This window comes from Ostrea edulis, chromosome 3 (genome assembly GCF_947568905.1).
Source record: "Ostrea edulis chromosome 3, xbOstEdul1.1, whole genome shotgun sequence".
Lineage (NCBI taxonomy): Eukaryota > Metazoa > Mollusca > Bivalvia > Ostreida > Ostreidae > Ostrea > Ostrea edulis.
Genome location: NC_079166.1, coordinates 65,556,196 through 65,579,162, shown reverse-complemented (window position 1 = coordinate 65,579,162; position 22,967 = coordinate 65,556,196). Strand labels below are relative to the sequence as shown.

Genomic DNA, 22,967 nt, shown 5'->3' with positions numbered 1-22,967 from the left:
TATATAAATATTGGTAACATGGGGTATAAAAGCCGTGGTCTCCTTTTTCTTAATCACATTAAATGATTACATGTTTGACTTGTTTCATTTTATGTATTGATTAATTTCAATTTAACATATGCCTAACATGAAAATTGTTTTCAATTTCTTAGTAGTATGCATGTATAGGACTAGTACATATAACTCTCTCTCTCTCTCTCTCTCTCTCTCTCTCTCTCTCTCTCTCTCTCTCTCTCTCGTACTTAAACATCTTAAGTAACCAGTACGAATGATGTATTAGGCCTCCGTGACCGAGTGGTTAGAGCATCGCGCTCAAAATCACACGGCCTCTCACCTCTGTCGGCGCGGGTTCGAATCCCGCTCGCGCCAGTAAGTGAGAAAGTTTCCCAGTTTACTTTCGGAAGGTCGGTGGTCTCTTCCCAGGTACAATGTATCTGGGTTCTCTCTTCCACCAATAAAAACTGGAAGCCACCAGATAACTGAAAAATTGTTGAGTATGGCAGAAAATATCAATCAATCAGTCAATTAAAGATGCATTATGACATTAATGAATATAAAAAAATATATTGCAAACATTTGTGTACATGTACATATAGTCTAGATGTATAAAAAAATAAAATAAAAATCCAAACTTATTTCAATAAGTCTCATTTATGCTCAAGCTCCTGATCATGATGCCTACATGTACTTTTGATAAAGGTGAGGGTTTGTGTCGGTACATATTGTAGAAGCAGTCATAGAACAACTCTATCTATAAAGGTTTCACACTCCCAGTTTACAATCCTTTAAATTGGAGATCAACCTCCGTAATAAAACAAAAAGAAAAACCTGTTGATCTGACAATTTTTGGTTTTTAAAAACACCAAATTAGACGTAAAAATAATCCGGTTCTAATGATATTAGTGTTTAATTATTGTAAAACCCGATTTTACATTTCTGAAAGTGTGTGCCCGGAACAAAATTTGTTGACGAAATAAACTTACGTGGGCCGGAATGTAAATTATAGCCTGGAACCAAAATTATAGATATTTAGCGTTCCGGTGGGAACGCTAAACTATCCGTAACTAAATTATGCGACACAGGATGACAATATGTACCGTCACATTCGGCACACCTTGGTCGATTACATCTAATAAGATATAGTCGGATGATGGTATTGTGACACACTTGAATAAGCTTTATTGATCAAGCAATAGAGGGATATAGTAACTTGTTGTTCATCTTTTATTTCCAACAATTCAGCATTATGAAAAATTATCCCAAGATGGCAAATTAACGTTTCGATAAAATTATTCACATCGCACACTTTCCCGTTATCAAATCAAACGCTTCCAAGACTATCCATAAGTTGTGTAACTAGGCTTTATATTCATGTATTTTTTCGTATTTACCGGAAAATGTTATCGTAATTACGAGATTCTTTATCGTAATTACGAGATAATTATTTGAGACTCTTAATTATGAAATAGTGGAAATTGAATTTATGTTATACGTGATAATATCTCGTAATTAAGAGATCTTTTCTCGTAATTATAAGATCTTCTCTCGTAATTTCAGAATAATCATCTCGTAATTACAAGATCTTTTCTCGTAATTACGGGATAGTGGAAGTAGAATTTATTATTATTATTTTTTTTAAATTCATGACCAATTTGAAGATTTTGGATAACTTTGAAATGGTGCATCTTATATATAATCTAAAATGCTCTGTGAAATTTTCTTCAGAAAATGAGCTGAAACTTACAGTTACTGGGTAGATCTGGGGTTGATACGGGTACATTGAGATTCTCCTTGCAGGAAAAATCAAAAATGGCAGAAGCTACTTCATTATGCTGTCTCTCTGTCTCACGCTGGTTCCCATGAGTTACCACTGATGTCAAACACTGTCGTGATCCGCTGGTTCCATGGTTTACCACTGATGTGCTGGTTCCCGTGGTTTACCACTGATGCGTTGGCGTTTAATTGCAGATATCCAGAGCACTCTTCTTTATTCTGGCTTCTTAGATGTGCGGTAAAAGCTTTTGGGGCAACTCTTATGAAATCTATTTGCACAGCCTATTTTACAACAAGACACAACCATCGTTTTCTTCGTGTTTGCTCAGCATACGACCATCAAAATGTTAAATGTTTCGCCAACCAGTGAGTCACGTGATGAGTTTTGATGTGACCTAATGACCAAATTCCTACAATAGTGCTATATCACTATTAAAGTGAGATTCCGCTATATTTTCATACGTATATAGCCTCGATTTCATAAAATTACATACTGGTCGATTAAAATGCAAGTCAAAGTGGGTATTAAAACGAACAATATTGGCATTCTTATATTTTATGAATGTAAGAATGTACCATTATTATAGGAATTTTCGCTGTGATGGTGTTTTAACATTATATTAACGGAATTTACGTTTTCCCCCAACCTGATAATGGCTACAAGTATGTGATTATTTCTTAACAATCAAAATTTTCATTGCTTAACTCCAACTAAAGTAGAACTGTCAGTAGACTATACCTAGAACTTTCAGCAATGCCTCCTTCAATAGCACACCTTCACTGTTTTCAGACATACATTGGTAAACACCAGAATCCTGGCCCCTGCGTAGGTTGGTCACAGTCAATACTCTGTTGTTGTCACTTAAGATGTACTTCTCTAAATTACAAAAGAATACCATATAATCAACATAAAGGTTAAATCACCAATAACCATATCTATATAAAACAAACGCTGCTACATTAAAGGGTTTATTGAATATTTCATGCAATCAACATCATATAAAATGGCTGCGCATCTCCTAGAGAAGAACTGCACTTTGAACATGTTCAAGAAACATATACTGCAGTAGAATAAAAATGAGACAATAGGCCCATGGGCCACATCGGTCACATGAGTCACCTTGACCCATATTTAAAGATTTTCCCTATATATTTGCATGTAAAACTGTTATCCCTATTGTGGCCCTAACCTACACCAGGGGGTCATGGTTTTTGCAAACTTGAATCTGCACTACATATGTCTGGAAGCTTTCGTGTAAATGTAAACCTTTCTGGCTTAGTGGTTCTTTAGAAGCAGATTTATAATGATTGTCCCTATATATTTGTATGTAAAACTTTGATCCCCTATTGTATCCAGGGGTACCCTAGGGGCCATGATTTTTACAAACTTGAATTTGCTCTATGTCAAGAAGCTTTCATGCAAATTTATACTTTTCTGGTCCAGTGATATCTTGCGAAGATTTTCCCTATGTACTTGTATGTAAAACTTTGATCCCCTATTGTGGTCCCAACCTACCCCCAGGGGCCATGATTTTAACAAACCGCCATCTGCACAATGTTAGGAAGCTATCAGGTAAAATATATAAACTTTTCTGGCCCAGTGGTTCTTGAGAAGATTTTCAATGATGTTCCTTATATATTTGTATGTAAAACTGTGATCCTTTAACAAACTTAAATTTGCACTATGTCAGGAAGCTTCCATGTAAATTTGTACTTTCCTGGCCCAGTGGTTCTTGAGAAGAGTTTTAAAGATTTTCCTATATATTTGTATGTAAAACTCTGATCCAATATTGTGGCCCCATCCTACCCCTGGAGGTCATGGTTTTAACAAACTTGAATCTGCACTATGTCAGGAAGCTTTCATGTAAATTTCAGCTCTTCTGGCCCAGTGGTTCTTAAGAAGATTTATAAAAGACCCCACACCATTTTTGCATTTTGTGATTATCTACCCCTTTCAATGGCGCATGGTCCTTCATGTGAACAAACTGGAAAGCCCCTTCACCCAAGGAAGCTTTTTGCCAAGTTTGGTTGAAATTGGCCCAGTGGTTCTGGAGAAGAAGTCGAAAATGTTCCTCAAGATGATAGAATATTTATATAGAAAAGAAAACTACGCCTCCTTTCCTATTTAGTTTTCTTTTCTATGTAAATATTCGATCGCCCTGAGGAAGGGACAAGTTGTCCCGAATATTGTCAATTCATTTTTACTTTAGTGCTTTATTTTGATAATTTTACAAATGTGATATCTTATGCCATCATCATTTACGAAGGTATGCTACACCAGAGAAAAATGATATGGATGAAAAGTGGAAGGGTAGGTACAACAATATTTTGAAATTGAAAACTTTCAAAGAACAAGGGACGTTTTTGGCTAAAATCGGCCGCACTTAAAAACTTTATTTAGTCAAAATGCAGTTTTAGTAGAAAGCAATTTCTAAAAAAAAAAATTAAAAAAAAAAATAAATAAAATTTAAAACCCCTGATGGACTCGAACCCATGATCTACAGTTCAGTAGTAGACGTGCTAACCTAATGAGCTACTGAGCTTGGCAATGGTATTGGAAATGAATAGAGAAATTTTGCTGATATTTACAGCTTTAAAAGGAAGTCGGCCATTATGACGATGTAGAGAACTTCCTTAATTTCATTTCATTGTTGCAGTTCATTGTTGCATTTCATTGTTGCATTCCTTTTCAGATTACCCCTGTAAAGCGCCTTCGAGTACATGTTTATGTTTTATATAAGGCGCTATATAAATTGTATTATTTTCATTATCATTATTATTGTTCAAGGTGAATGTTTGAAAATAAAAACCATTCCCGAAGTACAAAGCTTTTATTTTCCAACAACATCTGAATCTCTAGGATTATTCTACAAATTAATCCTAATAAATAGTTATCATTTCTTAAATAAACAATTTCATTGATGTGAACAAATCCTTCATATCATCTTACTTCCATCTTTATATAAGTAACGTCCATTTTTCTTCCAAGTTGGTGGGCTTGGGTCATTTTCTTGAGGCAAAGACACAGCTTCACAGTAAAACTTAGCTTCCTTTCCCTCCAGCACTAATGCATCACTCATCTGGGGATGTTCAGAGTACGTATCGAGGATTGGAGAGGCTGCAGAAAATCAGATATGTGATATTTACGAATAAAATCATCAACGTACACTTAGAAGTATCTTGTTCAGTTCCGGATTACATTTTCGTTAACTATTGCTGGCGGTATAATCAACACAGATAATTTAGGTTACAATCTTATTGTGAGAATATAGTTATTAAAAAAAGGAATTGAATTATCTGAAAATCGTTGTAAATATCATCGGTCTATGCATTTTCCATAACCGAGTTCAAAGGTCAGTTACGAATCACACTGCCAGTCCCGAATCACGGAAATGTTTTGTTCAAAACGACTGTCCACCGATTCAAACGTTGACTGATGCGATCCGACAATCTATCGGTCACAGGCTTTAATCAGTACGGCTGCATGTTTAGTCCGCTATCAGACACCAGTTTAAATTAATTTTCACATTTTTGACGTTATATTGAACAACATTCAAAGCTTCACATTTAGGCATAGCGAAAATTGCGGCATTCAAAATTCTTTTAATGAACATTAATAATTATCTTTCTCTGGGTCTGTTTATGATATAACCTATGTACACAGGACAATAATTCTTCGCCATTTTCTTATAGAGTTGGCGATGGTGGGAAGCTTGGAATGAAAAAAAAAGCATAAAATTAAATACGATGAAATTGAATAAATTACAGAATACTTTTGAAATTATTGATTTTAAGAAGTAAATCTAGATGTAGCACGTATTATATTTACTGTCCCAAATGTTTAATTTAAAAACATGTATTTTACGGAAGGGGTTGAGAAATTATCCACTTTAGTAATCAGGAAAAGAATTAGAGTTTGCTCTGTTTTAAATAAAAATGAAAGAAAAAGTGAGCAGGCTCAAATACCCCACGCTCCATCATTGCTTGAAAATGTCTCGCATAATGAATGATACTGCTATGCATTACTGCAAGAACAGGACATACGGGCTCGAACTTCTAAGTTCAAAAGGGACACCACTCTCAGAAACACCATTGAATCGGAATTCCCTGGGAATTGCATATATACACAGTTAGCTGCAATAATGTAGCCCTAGCCGATATTTTTATTCTGTCGTTTTCGGGATAGGGCTACAATTCCAAAGGATCACCGTAATACTGCAAAATGATTTTGTGAATAACCAATAATAAGCTCCGTGTATTAGTCCAAAATGTTGTTTACACCAAAAGGAGTACCAACCTTGTGCTTGGGCATGTCTAATAAAAGTGTTTTTCATTAAACATCACTACAGCATGCAAAATTCTTTGTCTGCTCCATCATGCTTATCATCGCTAGATCTTGTAAGTGGATCTACCGAAAAACCTAAACATTGACAATCTGAGCGGAAATGTAGTTACTCGAGCCACTCCGATAAAGAGAGGAAAGCCACATGGTTACAGAAAGAATTTACACTCTGCTGTTCGTTTTTTAACTTGATATTAAATCTAAACTTTTTTAATACCGACGAAATAGCTTTCTCCTCTGTACTTGTCCATTGATATAGATACTACCTTATATGACATATGCAAATAACTTGACAATCGGAAGTTGAAACTTCAGTACATCAAATATGGCGCACAGATATGAATGGAGAAATTGGAATATATCGATATTGTTGAAAACGGTAGAATAGAGCCTCATAAATCGTAAGTTGCAGGTTGCAAATTTATACATTGACTAAGCAACATAGAATATCATTTTATTTACGTAAAGAGAAAGCCAGCAAATGTTTAGAATGATCGAAAATGTTGCGGGAGTGAATCCCCCCACCCGCATTTGCACCATTACGGAGATCCTAAGGAGTTATAGCCCTCTCCCAGAAAAAAAAATCGGAGAGGGCTACATGAACATTACTGTAGCTACTACACAGTGTGTCTTTATAAAAGTTTCACGAAATTCTGTTGAGCGGTCTGAGAAGAGCTTTGTTGACAAGAAAGGGGCTGATTGACAGACGGGTCACAGTATCCCCCTGTAACTTCGTTGCGTGGGGTATAAAAAGTGTACCTATTTAATCTTACGCAACTTCTATAAATCCAAGAGTGCCTTTAATATGCACTGAAATATTGCTCAAAGTTTAAAATAAAGTTCAACATGACGCGTGTGCATACATGTAGTTGCAAACTCGCCCGATTTTGTCGGGTTACACCCGATTTTTCGATCCGTAACCCGATTATTTTTTATGACCCGGCCGGTCATACCTTTCACCCGATTTCAGGATTGGTTTTGTAAATTAGATCGCGCATGTAATTTCCAATTTGCAACACAAGCTTGGATCCATGTAAACAATTCCGATGTTCATGTATATTACAGAGAAATTATCAAATCAGGTGTTAACAATTATCCGTGAGTTGTTTTGACAAATTGGGGATTGAAGTCATTATGTGAAATGGCTTCCACCAAGAAGAGATCCCTACCAGGGCCAACAGACACGCAAACAAAAAGAAAATGATACTTGTGTATCTACCAACAAAGTTTGGAAAACGCCTTTTCATGAATTAAAAAAAAAAGCATTGAGGACAGCATGGAGCTTATTGTATCTTGTGTAGCTCGCACTATTGGGTCAGATTGGAGCTAAAAATGATGTGATAAAACATGTCAAAAGCAAAATCATGTAAAAAAAAAAAACCTTTAGCACAAGTCAGCTAATCACTGTCGTCATTTTTGCCATCATCTTCGGATTGTAAAGAAAATACATATTGAATTCAGATCTGAACTAAACAATGATCATGTAAATATAACCAATCTTTGTCCTTCTTTGAATATTGCCCATCTCAATCAGTCTTGAGAATTCAAAATGTGCCACTGTCAGTCACAATACTTCCTTTCAATAAATAGGAAATATACACATTTCTGTTGTAAATATTTGAAATATAAACACTTATAACACATATAATCCTGGTACATATGCTGTCGTAAATGCCGTTTCGCTTTATGACCAGCATTTTTGCTTTCCAAAGAGGGTCACGACCCTCTTTTTACATGGTGGAGGTTGGCAACTATGCGTGTGACAGCAATTGACACGGCTGATCAGGAATTGGATCAGCAAATGATGTTTCTTTGGTAAGGCATCTCATCTTCAATAATACACTCACTGAAGAAATATTTATTGATGCTATTGCTTAAAGATATATGAATTAAATGCATTTACGTTTTGTGTAAAACATGGTTATACGTTAGCTACAGACTAACGTTCCACCTAACGCGATTTTTTTAACCAAGCGTGTAAATGAACAAGATGTCAAAATCTTAATGCATTAGAGAAGTATGATAAGTAATAAACCTGGGTTGGATAAAAATTACATCAATTTTGTATCCCTCAGTAATCATTTCAAAGGTGATTTACCTCTCTAATTAGAAATAATTTCAATACTAAGTATTTTAGAAAATAATTACAAAGTGATTCGGAAATGGGCATGATTCGGAACTGGACAAAAGACTGTCCCTATCAATTTGCAGAGTGTAAATCCCCCTTATATTTATAAAATTAGTAATTCATCAAAAACCACAACTTATCTTCACATAACTAACATAACTTACTGTACATGCAGTACATATTTTAGCAGGATTCAAATTCGGCGGTGAACCAAGAGCGCTAATTTATATTTGCGCTAATATATGAAATTTTCTATTTATCCATTCTCATAGAAGAAGCTCTAGATAATGGTTACGCCAAATAATGCATCAGCTACGACTGATCGAGTCAACAAATTTTAAATACACTAAAAAAGTTCATTTACAGTATGTTAAAATAAACTTACAAGTGACATTTAGAAATACGCTTTGGGTGTTGGACTTGGTTTCCCCTTTCCCTTCACAAAGGTATATTCCTTCATCCGATAGCGTTGCATCCTTGATCTTCAAGATTCTGCCATAGTCACTGATTTCATATTTAGCAGAATTCTTGATGACTTGCTTATTAGGAGAAACCCATTCAATGTCTGGTGCTGGACTACAAGCAATTGGATTCACAAAATATTTTAAAAGGCAAAATAAAATAATGGTAACATACAGATTTGGCTAGTATAAATCACTTTCCAATATACATGCTCCATTTCAGCAGAATTATTTAAACAATAAAATGCTTTCTTTGTTGTTTTATCAGGTGATGAAGGTAGTGAGCATTACAGAAAAAAAAAATGCAACTTTTATATTTATATTTTTATGTACATGTGTTTTTAAATATATAAACTAGATTTAAGGACAGATAAGAATAAAGTAACACTGTTCTAGTGGACAAAATTAAATGTAATTCTTCATTTTGTGACAGATAGCTCAATTGGTGTTGTCACAGACAAAAAAGGCTTTAAGCTTACGGTATCATCTAAATGTAAGGGCACGACGGTTGTTCGATATCTAAAGTGTATTGTACCACAGCGTGATAACGCTTTGTACGATTTCGTGGATGATGATACTCTTGAATAGCTCTATTCAATACCTTTCCAACGGTATAAACACGAGCCTTCAGCTCCACATAGTTTTAAACTTAGTCATTTCAATAGAGCCAGTCGTTGACCACTGTTGTAAAAAATGGTTGGGAAACGGGTTGAGAATATTGAAGAAATTAGAGCTTATATAAAAGTTCGCACAAAACGCAGTCATTCGGTAATGCAGATTGTTACTGAATTGGGGGAAGTTTATGGGTCTGATAAGGTATCTTATGAGATAGTTCGTAGATGGAGAAAGAAATTTCTGACTGGCACAGGGTCCGTCAAAGATGCAGCAAAATCTGGCCGACCTGTGACTGTAACAGGCAAGGCAACTGTCTTAAAAGGCGGGGAAATAATTGAAATTGATGGTAGATACACAATTCGTAATATTGACAACGCTGTTGGCATATCGCTTTCTCGGGTTTATTTCAGTTTGAAGCGTATTTTGAAAGTACGAAAGATTTCTGTCAGATGGAAACATCATATATTGACAGATGACCCAAAACGGGTACGAGTACAAACCGCTAAGCAATTGCTCAAAATGTTTCCCATATTCAATCAAAGACAATTTGCAAACATTGTTACTGGTGACAAAACATGGGTTCACTATTTCGAACCAGTAAGAACAAATGGAAACAAAATGTGGCTAACTAAACACATTAGAAGGTATGTAGTTGCCAAAAGAACCATAAGCACAAAGATGGTTCTTTATTGCATATTCTTCTCATGTGATGGTATAGCTGTACAAATTCCGGTGCCGAAGGGCAAAAGTGTTACTGGCCGGTATTACCGAGATGTTATACTAAAAAAGCTCAAGAAATATTATCATCAACGACACCCTGTGTCAGGATTTAGGCATGTTCGTCTACTTCATGATAATGCTCCATCACATACGTCTGAGCTTGTGAAGTAATTATTGAAGTCGGAGAAGATTACCGTCTTGCCATACCCACCATACTTTCCAGATCTAGCACCATACGATATTTTCCTTTTTCCAAAACTTAAAAAGTTCTTATCTGGTCGTCATTACAAGTCCCGACAAGCCCTTGACTCAGCCATCAGTCAGTGCCTCAGAAGTCTATTTTAATCAGCGTACCGTGACGCATTTCAAAAATGGATTTAAAGATGGAAATTATGTATTTCAAACCCCGGAGAATACATAATGTACTTTGAGGGGATGTAATGTTCATTTCACTATTTGAGTCGAATACTTTTGAAATACCATACAATACACATTACATATCGAACAGCCCTCGTACATTGCAATTATCTTAATTTTTCATATTTCTCAATGGGGCCAATATACGTAATTTCCGTATTGCCCAATAGCTTTCCCCCTTTATGAACTCTTGCATATAGTGAGACGCAAACTATATTTTCGTACGCACACAGTGGGTACACATGCCCATCACTGGGTTCATGTATTGCCTATAGGGTTACTAGCTCCTATGCAAGCATCCAAACTACAGGAGGAAATTTTAGAAAGATTAAGAGTATATGAAAATGAAATAACGCAAACAAAAATGATATCCATCAATTGTCTTTGTTAAAAGTATCAATCATGTTGAGGAGGAAATAAATAATAATCACATATTTAATTTAATCAAATAAATCCATCTTGTTGTATCACTGGTTGCTATATTTTCATAAATTTTATCACCATTTACACAACCAGTCAATTAGCATTACACTTTGTGCCAACCCCGAGCGTTCAGTAGAATATAGATGTACCTCCATCACAAAATATCTGATATCTCGGAAATTGCCTATTAGTATCTATTACATATACATGTAGTCCTTTATATATACTCACTATCCGGAAAACATGCACCTCAGCACTCCCACTCCTCTGTATAGGACCTTGCCATAAGATTTATAGACGGAAATAGGATCAAATACAGGAATTTGAGATGCTTCTGAAACATATATTTAAAGCACAGATACAACAATACAAGTTGTAAGATTTTTGTTGTGTCCACACGTAAGTGTCGTATCAATGTCAATGCAGAGGTAACACAAGGGGCGCATGGTCCTTATCGCTCACCTGAGTCATCATAACCCATATTTAATTATTTTCATCATATATTTGCACATAAATCTTTGATCCCCTATTGTGGCCCTAACGTACTCCAGGGGGCAATGATTTTTACAAACTTGAATCCGCTCTACGTCAGGAAGCTTTCATGTAAATGTAAACTTTTTTGGCCCAATAGTTCTTCACAAGACGATTTTTAATGATTTTCGCTATATATTTGTATGTAAAAATTTAATCCCCTATTGTGGCACCGCCTTATCTCTGGGGTCATGATTTTAACAAATTGGAATCTGCACTATGTCAGGAAGCTTTCATGTAAATGTAAACTTCTTTGGCCTAATAGTTCTTCACAAGACGATTTTTAATAATTTTCCCTATATATTTATATGTAAAACTTTGATCCCCTATTGTGGCACCGCCCTACCCCCGGGGGCCATGATAACAAATTGGAATCTGCACTATTGCAGGAAGCTTTCATAAAAGTGTAAACTTTTCTAGCCCAGTGGTTCTTCAGAAGAGTTTTAAAGATTGTCCCTATATATTTGTATGTAAAACTTTGATCCCCTATTGTCGCCCCATCCTTCCCTCGGGGACCATCATTTTACCTGTAACAAACTTAAATCTGCACTATGTCAGAAAGCTTTCATGTAAATTTGTACTTTCCTGGCCCAGTGGTTCTTTAACGATTTTCCCTGTATATTTGTATGTAAAACTTTGATCCCCTATTGTGGCCCCATTCTATCCACGGGGGCTATGGTTTTAACAAACTTGAATGTGCACTATGTCAGGAAGCTTTCATGTAAAGTTCAGCTCTTCTGGGGCAGTGGTTCTTGATAAGAAGATTTTGAAATGACCTCTTCCTACTTTTGCAATTCGGTGATTATCTCCCCTTTGAAGGGGGCATGGCACTTCATTTGAATCAACGTGTAAGCTCTTCATCCAAGGATACTTTTTGCCAAGTTTGGTTAAAATTGGCCCGGTGGTTCTGGAGAAGAAATCGAAAATATAAAAAGTTTACAGATGGACAGACGACGGACAACAGGCGATCAGAAAAGATCACTTGAACGTTCAGCTCAGGTGAGCTAAAAACTGTCCATTGAATATGATTCAGCTTTAGCCACAATTCAGCTCAGTTCAGCTGAATTTAAAGGCTTGAGTAGACATGACCTTTCATGGCAGTCTTCCTATGCATGACCAAATGTTTAGTGTCCTTACGGGTGATATTAAGACGAGTTTGACTGCCTACAACCAACATCTTCAGCTGTTGATGCCATACTCCACATCTGTACTGCAGACCAGTCCAATCGTTGATATCAGTCCACAGGAAATGAAGACCTCCTAAAATAATTTTTTTTTAAATCAAAAATTAAGATTTGTTTTCCACAATCTAATTAAGATTAGGTCCTTTGATTCGCTCACGTATATCGCTACACAAGCATCTAACGAAACCGCATACGGAGGTCAAATCTAGTGACCTTTTAATCATGCATATTCATCGATACGTTCATCCAATCAGAGAACTCTTAATATTTGCATTTAGTAAACGAAAAGTTCGGAAAAACAACAAATATGGTGACCGAATATTGGCACACATTATGAGTTTTGAATGATTGCAAGATTCAAACGAGGAACAGAAAAATGTGTTAATAGTTGTACTGAATAGTGAAGACTGTATGGCAGTTTTTCCTACCCTCCGCGTTGTGCTAAATTAATCACCTGTCGAATGAAATCAACCTTTTCCTCTGAAAGTTTAATTTTAATTTATTTAACTTCTTCATTATGGAGTTCCCTTTACTGTCGATCTCTTACAACAAATCAACACAAACAACAAATATTTGTCAAACTACATGTATACACTTTTTGAGGTGTCCTCGGCGTGTATGGCACGTTGTTATTATCGGAATACTTCGGCAGCTATTGGTAAGATTTCAGTGTTCCAAATTACCTGCGTTTACACCGTCGATTTAATAGCCAGTGCGCCGATTGGTTAGACTATAAGGTCACTAGATTTGACCTCCGTATGCGGTTTCGTTAGATCCTTGTGTAGCGATATACGTGAGCGGATCAAAGGATCTAATTTTAATTAGCGATATTCGTGAGCGGATCAAAACATCTAATTTTGAATAGATTGTGTTATCCAGATTTAAAAATTGTCTGAAAATTTGGATTGTTCTAATGATATGTTTCACGGTGTGATCGTTGAGACGAGCCAATTCATTTAACGCGGGGGATATAATACAGACGATGTAAACCGCTCATTGTGACGTAATATTAGCTGCAATGGGTTTTTTTTTGGGGGGGGGGGGGGGAGGGGGTCTCTTTCAAACTAAACAATTATTAACAATAACAAAAGACGCGAACGCATGAGAAAGTTTGTCTGAGGTTTACAATTTATTATGTTACAATGTATCTACGGAGTCGTCAGTGAAGTATGTTGCAGTGGCGGTGACATTTTTTCAAAAGCACTGCGCGTAATCATCATCAGTTTTCAGCTGATGAAGAGCAGATCACGTGACTCAAATGTGTAATTACTGGAGCAAGCTCGTTGTGTCGCTTTGCGACGTGAGCTTTGCTCGCTATTACTAGTACGTATACCATTTGTCGCAGGGTCCAACCAAGATAAAACAAATGCTCGTCTGGGTTCTTACTTCAATTTTTATTGTGTAAGGAAAAACTTATATAAGTAACACACAAACTCTCACAACACATGAAACACTCACACAACATTTAAACAGACATTTAGACATTGTACATTTAAACATACATTAGATTCCACATAGAACATAATATTTTAGGTTACCCTGCCAATGAAATTAATTATGAATCAATAGAATAAAATAATAGTAAGTGTAATTCTTAACAGGGGATGCTTACTCCTCCTAGGCACCTGATCCCACCTCTGGTGTGTCCAGGGGTCCGTGTTTGCCCAACTATCTATTTTGTATTGCTTGTAGGAGTTATGAGATTGATCACTGTTCGTTATCTTCACCTTGCATAATATAAAATGAAGTTTAATTTTTTCCATGTCTCTGGAGCGCCCATGAGGGTTCAACTTCAGAAATATCTTATGGGGGTAAATCAAAGCGACCACGTGACTAAACAAACTCACAATCATTCACTCATACTATCTTACACACGTAGTCGATTGGCTGTGCGCGCCAATAGTATTTTGAAATAGCGCTCGCTGCAACACACTTATAAATAACAACTGTAACACGTAATTTAATTATTTTTCACTGAACTATCTAATATATGTATACAGTGTGACTGTTGGACCGAGCGAAGCATTAATGATCATTGGCATGTCCCAAGTGATAATTAGTCATATAATAATTAGAAGTAGAAATAATCATTCACTTGAAAATATACATGTACATTATTTATGAAATTTTCCCTTGCGCTAAACGCCCACTAACTTCTAAATATTAAAATGAGAATATATGGGAATAACTACACGACCCGCCTTTAACACTGGTAATATAACGCCAGCGACATAAAAAGCACTGTGTACTTTAGTGATGTAGCATTTGGCTTCCATGTACCACAACCATACAATCATCCATTCCCTAAACAGAATTATATGCGCTACTCGCACTATACCTCTATCAACGGTCAATTTACACAAATCTTGTAAAAATTTCTAATATCCAGCATTTAGCTTTTGGACTAAATATTTAGTCGTATTATGAAATGCTTTTGGTGCAATTAAATTGATGTTTACTGTGAATTGTTTACAATCGTTGTTTTCTGATCCTAAATTTGGAACTACTTCGTGATATGCGTATGAATGTAGGACATTCACGTGGTGGAGATTTAATGTAAATATGGAATCAAAAGTAAGAAAGGCTGTGAAAATATGGTAAAGCTTGTAAAATAAGAGACAAACAGTTAAATGGTAAATATATGTACTTATCAATGTGCCAGTGGGCTTTGAAAAGAGCCTGATGCATCACCTGTTGCCAGAACTTTTAAAGGCAAAGGGAAACAGGAATGACTGTTTGTATCATGTGATTATATTGTGACGTGATTTCAAGAGTTGACAAAAGTGTAAGTGAAACTTGCGTAACGCGCCCCTTGGTGAAAAAATACCATTCATTCCGTTTTTAATTTAAAACACAGGTGAAAATAAACAATTATAACCAACAATTTCAAATTAGTCAAAAAGTAAGAGTGTATGTTTCGCATGGTTTTTTTGTTTTTTGTTTTTTTTTGTCATTATCAATTATCTATTGAAAGGAGCTCATGAACTCTTTCATCTATTCAGTATAACTGTTTTCCTTTCTAGTGTTTTGCTAAAAATTGCTAAAATAATAATCATACCAATCGTTTTGAACACATTCTATGTCTAAATACCGAATTACACTCTAGAATCTTGTATTTTTGGCATCCAAAATTAAAACACGAATAACTGTCAACTGAAGCAACTAATTGGCAAAAAAAAAAAAAAAAATGCTGGCGCCCATATGGATCATGAAATTGTAGAGATGATCTCTTTTCTTTAGCTGATTTTGACCTTTTCGTTTTACATACATATATATGTACATATATGTACGCGTTACCGTTAGAGCCTTGTTTCGCGGACGGGCCTTCGGTGGTGTATCTACAAATGTATATGTATGCCGTCGGCCCGTCCGAGCTTCTTTCATTGGGAATTGTTTTGTGACTTGCAGTAACACATTTAATCATTCTAGTAGCGAGGTGATTATTATTATTATTTTTTTTTTATCTTAAACTACCACGTTACTGTTATTTTTTTTTTATAATCATTCAGAAAAGAGAGTATGTCTGAGTCAAACTAGTAATGTGTACATGTAGTTAATAAAAAGATAGATGATTTCTGTTCTCAATACTGGATTATGTTCCTTTGAATTATCAAAGTTGCTATGTACTTAGATGTATGTCTCGCTTCTTTAAGCAATGCCAGCTTAATTTTAATTTAAACATATTTTATTGAGAAATTGGACAACAGGCATAGCCTATGTAGGCCCTCTCCCAAATACAGCAATACAGGCTGTAACTGACGGCATTTTTTTTCAACTATCTAATTATGCATCAATTAACTCGTATCGGTAGAGTGATGTAACAGTATATTATTAACTAGAGATTGTTTTTATGAAAAGCAAATATCTCCCCAGCTCCCCAAATTGGAAGTGCTCCAAATGAAACCTCATCCCCTTAATGTACATGTACTACATAGTATGGAAGAGAAAGCATGGGCAGGAACATTGACCTTATGAACTCCAATAAGCCATATAGGAGAAGTGTTCACAAACTATTTTACGCCCTCCACCCCTCAGATCCACTATAACTTTAAGGACAACAATTGGATACTCCTGTCCCTGCAATATGCACATCTTCAAATGGCATGGAAGTATTGTACAAAATTTCAAGTCTATCGGAAAAATCCATAAAGGAGAAAAGGCGTTCACAAGCCATTTTAACATCCTCCACCCCTCATAGATCCACTAAAAGTTTTGGGAGAATATTTGGATCCTTCTGTCTCGACAATGTGCATATCTACAAATGACAATGGAACATTGCACAAAGTTTCAAATCTACCCAATAAGCCATATAGAAGAAGAAGCGTTCACAAGCTATTTTACATCCTCCACCCCTCTTTGATCCACTATAACTTTAAGGAAAATAATTGGATCCTCATATCCCGACCATATGACGTGGACTCAGCTGAAGAGAGCAGCCCATAACAGAGTCCGTTGGCGTGGTGGTGTTGCAGCCCTATGCTCCACCGGGAGTCAACAGGAATAAGTCAAAGTAAGTCAATTCTCGACCATATGCACATCTACAAATGGCGATAAAGCACTGTACAAATTATCAAGTCTATCCAATAAGCCATATAGGAGGAGAAGCGTTCAAAAGATTTTGTGACAGGCAGATGGACAGACAGTCGGACGGACAGAAAGTACAAAAACAATGTGTCTCCCCCTGAAAGAAAGGAAACATAATTCCCAAGATCTGAAGAAATATTCAGCAAAATAAATAAGAGAATATTGTTTGAGAGCATACTTACAATTTGAATATTACATCGTTCCATGAAGGACAAGAAGTACTATAAGTGTAAGAAAGTATTAATCATGCAATGTGTCACTCAAATGAGAAAGTATTAATCATGCAATGTGTCACTCAAATGAGAAAGTATTAATCATGCAATGTGTCACTCAAATGAGAAAGTATTAATCATGCAATGTGTCACTCAAATGAGAAAGTATTAATCATGCAATGTGTCACTCAAATGAGAAAGTATTAATCATGCAATGTGTCACTCAAATGAGAAAGTATTAATCATGCAATGTGTCACTCAAATGAGAAAGTATTAATCATGCAATGTGTCACTCAAATGAGAAAGTATTAATCATGCAATGTGTCACTCAAATGAGAAAGTATTAATCATGCAATGTGTCACTCAAATGAGAAAGTATTAATCATGCAATGTGTCACTCAAATGAAATTTTGACAGTGAATTTTCTATAAAATTGGCATGTCAAATTCTTTACAAATCGGACACGTGCTCAGTGCCCCTCTTTCGCTTTTTTCCGAACTGGTGAGCTCCAAGGTTAATGCACATGGGAGATAACGCGCAGGGATTATTCACGGGATGACAATGATTCATTAATCGACATTTTCTGCTGATTTGACAGGTTTGTTGCTTCAGATTCACACTGATTCTATAAAGTTATATATATTCAATCACAAATGTTAAATAATTGTACCTTTATTTTGCAAGTTATTTGCTGTCAGTTACAGCTTGTATTGCTTTAATCTGTAGAAAACAGACACAAGGAAAAGCCCAAACTATGTGCTTATATCAAAATTGTCTCCATTTTGCTGACTTTGGCAAAAAGTATTTTTAAAAAATAGGTTTATATAATTCAGTCCCTTTAATAAAATAGATGGTAACTCTACGTTATTTAATATATTATGTATATAAAACATGTATATGAGAAGTGTTCAACCATCTTGGACATAATTAAGCGAATTTACATACAGCCCCATTATACAAAAAGTAAAGCTTTGAAAATATATTTTACTTCATTGTAAACAATAAGTTGAATGTTCAACAATATTGGATTAATTGCGGCGTCCAGGGGTCCGTGTTTGCCCAACTATCTATTTTGTATTGCTTATAGGAATTATGAGATTGATCACTGTTCTTTATCTACGTCTTTCATTAAGTACCCATTAAGTATTTATGCTAGAAATCTATTAAAAGTTTCCGAAGGAAATGTATCCCTTGACCCCGATAACAGTATTAATCCATGAATTTACATCTCTAAGCTAGGGATAAACACCTCATACAGATTTAAAACCACAAAAAAACCAACAAAAAAAACCAAAAAAAAAAAAAAACCCTGACAACTATGAAAATATAAAAATGATTCCAGTTAGTTTTTCCATACACAAGAATTACTACGTTATTCTGGCAGTTTCACCACACCGAAATTCCGAAAATGGTGCCAAAATTTCCCACGTACATGTAGATTAAATGATTAAAGCTCTATTTCAACTTTATGAAAATAGCACAAGGAAAATACTTGACAGTAACAGTATGTTTTCGTCTTTATAGAACTTGGGACAGTTTTCATTTTGTGTACATGCCATGAAGAATAATAAATTTAACGCATTATGAGAAAAGGTTGCAAAACAAAGTTATGGTATTTAAATACATTTATATGGATGTAACTTGTATTAAACATTGAAAAAATAAACATTATAAAATTCCAAATATCCAAAACTAATGATGATTTTCCCCATATCAATAGGGCCAAAGGTACGTGTAGAATTATGTAACTTTTAAGATTACATGGTGTGAAACATTTTACAATGTGATCCATACAGATCCTGAAGCTTGCTACTACACCTCCAAAGTGTTTCGTTCCGTGCAAACCGTTTACCTTTCTGTGTAGACCGTTCAGCGTTTCGCGCAAACCGTTCACCGTTCCGTGCAAGCTGTTCACCGTTCCGTGCAGACCGTTCAGCGTTTCATGCAGACCGTTCAGTGTTCCGTGCAAATCTTTTCGTGCAAAAATCGTTCCGTGCATGATCAAGCCACGCCCATGGAAACGTGCATATTGTTCAAACCACGCCCTTAGAAACGTGCAGACCGTGCAACTCATTTCGGCCTCGGATTTAGGACAGGTAAACATTGTTTTGAATTTGAGAAATTATTTCAAAATGTCTCTAAGACAGGCTATCAATAGTGAAAATCTACAAATAATCGAAAGAAAACAGTTTATTATACAACCACCAGGCAGAACAAAATCCGACACCATTTATATCTTCTGTCTCTCAGAAATGAACGCAGTTTTCTACAGGTTTAAAGTAAAGTAAAAAGTAAAGTCAAGTAAATTTTATTTAAAGTCGGCACTATATACATTCAACATATCAAACACAAGCTCTGTAGAGCTTTTTAACCGACTATTAAATTGAGGCAAATGCAACAATCTAATTAAAATTGAATATTAGATCCGCTCGCTGTTGATCATTACTGTAGTTAGTCCTTATTTGTTTTATCTATTCATTTATATGTTTGATTTATTTCTCAGTCCATTTCAGTCATATTTTGATTATTTCTTTTTGTATTTTCCCTTCTTATCCAAACTGACAAGTTCTTATTGACTGGCTAATACGACGTTTAGATGCAACTCCCCCGCCCCCCGCCCGAGAATATGTTCCAGTCTTACCTGACGAGAATGTTTTAATCCTTATATCTGTTGCCATATATGTAAAAATGTATAGATTTATTCAACATCTGTCGTTGAGAATATAAATATATATTGCACACGTGTTTTAACGGCACTCAGATTGAATGTACAAAAGCAGCGACTTTTTCAATGGATTTGATAGAGCAATGAATAAAAAAAAGTTGAATAATCAATATTCCATGACGATATTTTTCCTTTATTTCCGAAGTTAGAAAATATTCATTTCCTTTTATTCCAACGTGTTCGTAAGTAATTAAACATGACCCATCTCATGACCGTACGGTCAGTGAAAATGTAGGCGGATCCTAATCTAAACAGATGTTATTCACCTGGAGTGGCCAGGGTCTACCAAGGTGCTAATTGCTATATCCCATGGCTCTCAAAGAAATACACAGAGACAGAACATGGTAGAAATCTACCTGTCCGTGCTATATATATATATATATATATATATATATATATATATATATATATAAAGCACAAACAAACAATTATAACACCCAACCTTACGTTTACCCCTAGTCGTTGTGGCCGAGTGGACTTACATGTACGCACTGGTTTGACAATGTTGCTAGGCGGTGGGTGCCGTACGTCGCTGGTTCGACCCCGGGCTATGGCGAAATTTTTCAGTACCTAGTTGTGATTATTTAGTGCTTTATATATATATATATATATATATATAGCTTTGATATACACAGGACCTGTGTCTCAGGGACCTCTGCAGAGTTAACTCTGTGGACATAGTGATTGAATAATGGTTGTATTCCTAAGGGTAGCTTCTATATATTTATACAGCTGATATTTTTAGTGTTTTTAAATGGATGCCTGTTCATGATTATTTTGTATATAGAAAACTAGTGCTTGCTTTTAAGGTTCTTAATAACATGACACCAGAATATATGAACGTTTTTAATTTTGTCAGCCAACTTAGTTCCAGAACAACAAGAAGTAACGATAGTGGCATTTTATATTTACCAAAAGTTCGAACTGAATATTATAAACGGTCTTTTAAGGTATCCTCCACAATTTTATGGAATCAGTTGCCCAAGTCTGTCAGAAGCTGTGGTTCTATTACATCTTGTAAATCAGCATATTTGCAGCATTATTTCTCAAATAAGTGATAATTTATATAGATATGATGTATATATATATATATATATATATATATATATATATATATATATATATATATGTATATGTTTATTTTCCCCCCAATGATATCGTGTGTGTATCTTATGTATATATTTTATATTATGTTATCTATTTTTCTATTCTCTCATTTATCTGTCTGTGAATATGTTTTATACAGGACCACAATGTAAACTAGTCATCTGTACTAACTGTGCTATCCTGTCTAAATAAAAGAATTTATTATTATTATAGCTGACACACATTCTACACCCACCCCCTCTTTCTCTTTCTTTCTGTCTTACTCTCAGTCATTGACTCGATGAATAATTTCTGTTATAAATATAGAGGTATCATAAATTGATGACATAAATTATTTCAATAAGTAACAAGTTTTAGAAATTATTGTACAAATTATTGTTTGATTTCTGTTTGATTGTTTTGATGTTTCCGCCACACTCAACAATTTTTCAGTTATCTGGTGGTGCCCAATTTTTTATTGGTGGAAGAGAGAACCCAGTTACAATGTAACTAGGAAGAGACCACCGACCTTCCGAAAGTAAACTGGGAAACTTTTTTTAAAAATACATGTATATAGAGGGAAAAATTTACAATTATATTGAAATTGCATTGTTCAGGGGTCTTTTTAAAAACAATTGAATTATGAGAAAATAGCAGTTGTGAACAGGTCAATGCTATCAAAAATGGGCTTCCTCAAGATCTAAAGAATGTCTGTAGGCACTGGCTGTTATTGTTATCAAAACACCTCTCTGGGGTAGCTCCAGACCACAGTGTCTGCAGGTGTCACTCCACTTGAGATCTATTGTTAAATGTTTGATTGACAAGCTGTTTACAATTGGGGGTGTTAACTTAAAATTGGGTCTTTTAAAATTACTCGAATTTATTTTCTTTTTACAAAAATCGGACCAAAATTCGTTCATTTTCGGCAAAAATGGGTACTGATACGTTATATCTCAAGAGCTGGGATGCCTGTTACTTTTTTCGCTAAATTTTAAACTATCTTTTATTCAAATATATCAAATATAATGCGGTTTTTTTAAAAGCAGTTTTCTTACATCATTTTTTACGTACATGCATGTATGTATATATGATGCATGTTGAAATTAAATATTACTACATTAGTAATTAGATATTGATTCCAAAGGTTCTTAAAACGGTTTAAATTAAAAATAAAATAACAGCAAATCATTATTTATATCTTCCAGCGAGATGTGGTTTCTTTAAAACGTCGAAAACCTGTGATCGATTTGAAACTTCGACCATTGTGATGGCAGGTTTTTTTTTCTATATCGCATATGATTGATTGATTGAATATTGTTTAACGACCCTCTTGAGAATATTTCACTCATGGAGACCTCACCACTGCCGGTGAAGGGCTGCACAATTTAGGCCTATGCTCGGCGCTTATGACCATTGAGCAGGGAGGGATCTTTATCGTGCCACACCTGCTGTGACACGGGACCTCAGTTTTTGCGGTCTCATCCGAAGACCGCCCCATTTAGTCGCATCTTACGACAAGCAAGGAGTACTGAGGACTTACTCAAACCCGGATCCCCACAGGTTCATATATACATGTATATGTAATAGATGCACATTTACAGGTACACATATATAACAAAGGTAATTGGGCAGGATGAACATGTGTATATATACATGTATAGATATAAATATTCAGACACCGTAGTATCGAGGAAGTGGGGGGGTGGGGGTGGGGTGGGGTGGGGGTGATGTTGACCATTCCCTTGCTATGGGAACAACTTGACCAG

General features: G+C 35.4%; 1 protein-coding gene across 4 annotated transcripts in view; it reads right to left on the bottom strand.

Moving 5' to 3' along the window:
- Positions 1 to 22,967, bottom strand: part of LOC125674199 (neuroglian-like) — a 68,265-nt gene that overhangs the window by 27,233 nt on the left and 18,065 nt on the right. For 2 of the 4 annotated variants that reach the window (XM_056158577.1, XM_056158578.1), the window contains exons 6-10: positions 12,548 to 12,670; positions 11,111 to 11,213; positions 8,629 to 8,819; positions 4,724 to 4,891; positions 2,513 to 2,650 (exon numbers count right to left, since the gene is read on the bottom strand). In XM_056158577.1, coding sequence (XP_056014552.1) covers positions 2,513 to 2,650; positions 4,724 to 4,891; positions 8,629 to 8,819; positions 11,111 to 11,213; positions 12,548 to 12,670 — 723 coding nt within the window. Of the gene's footprint in view, positions 1 to 2,512; positions 2,651 to 4,723; positions 4,892 to 8,628; positions 8,820 to 11,110; positions 11,214 to 12,547; positions 12,671 to 14,206; positions 17,133 to 22,967 lie in introns of all 4 variants that reach the window. The other 2 variants (XM_056158579.1, XM_056158580.1) reach the window with 2 other exon arrangements.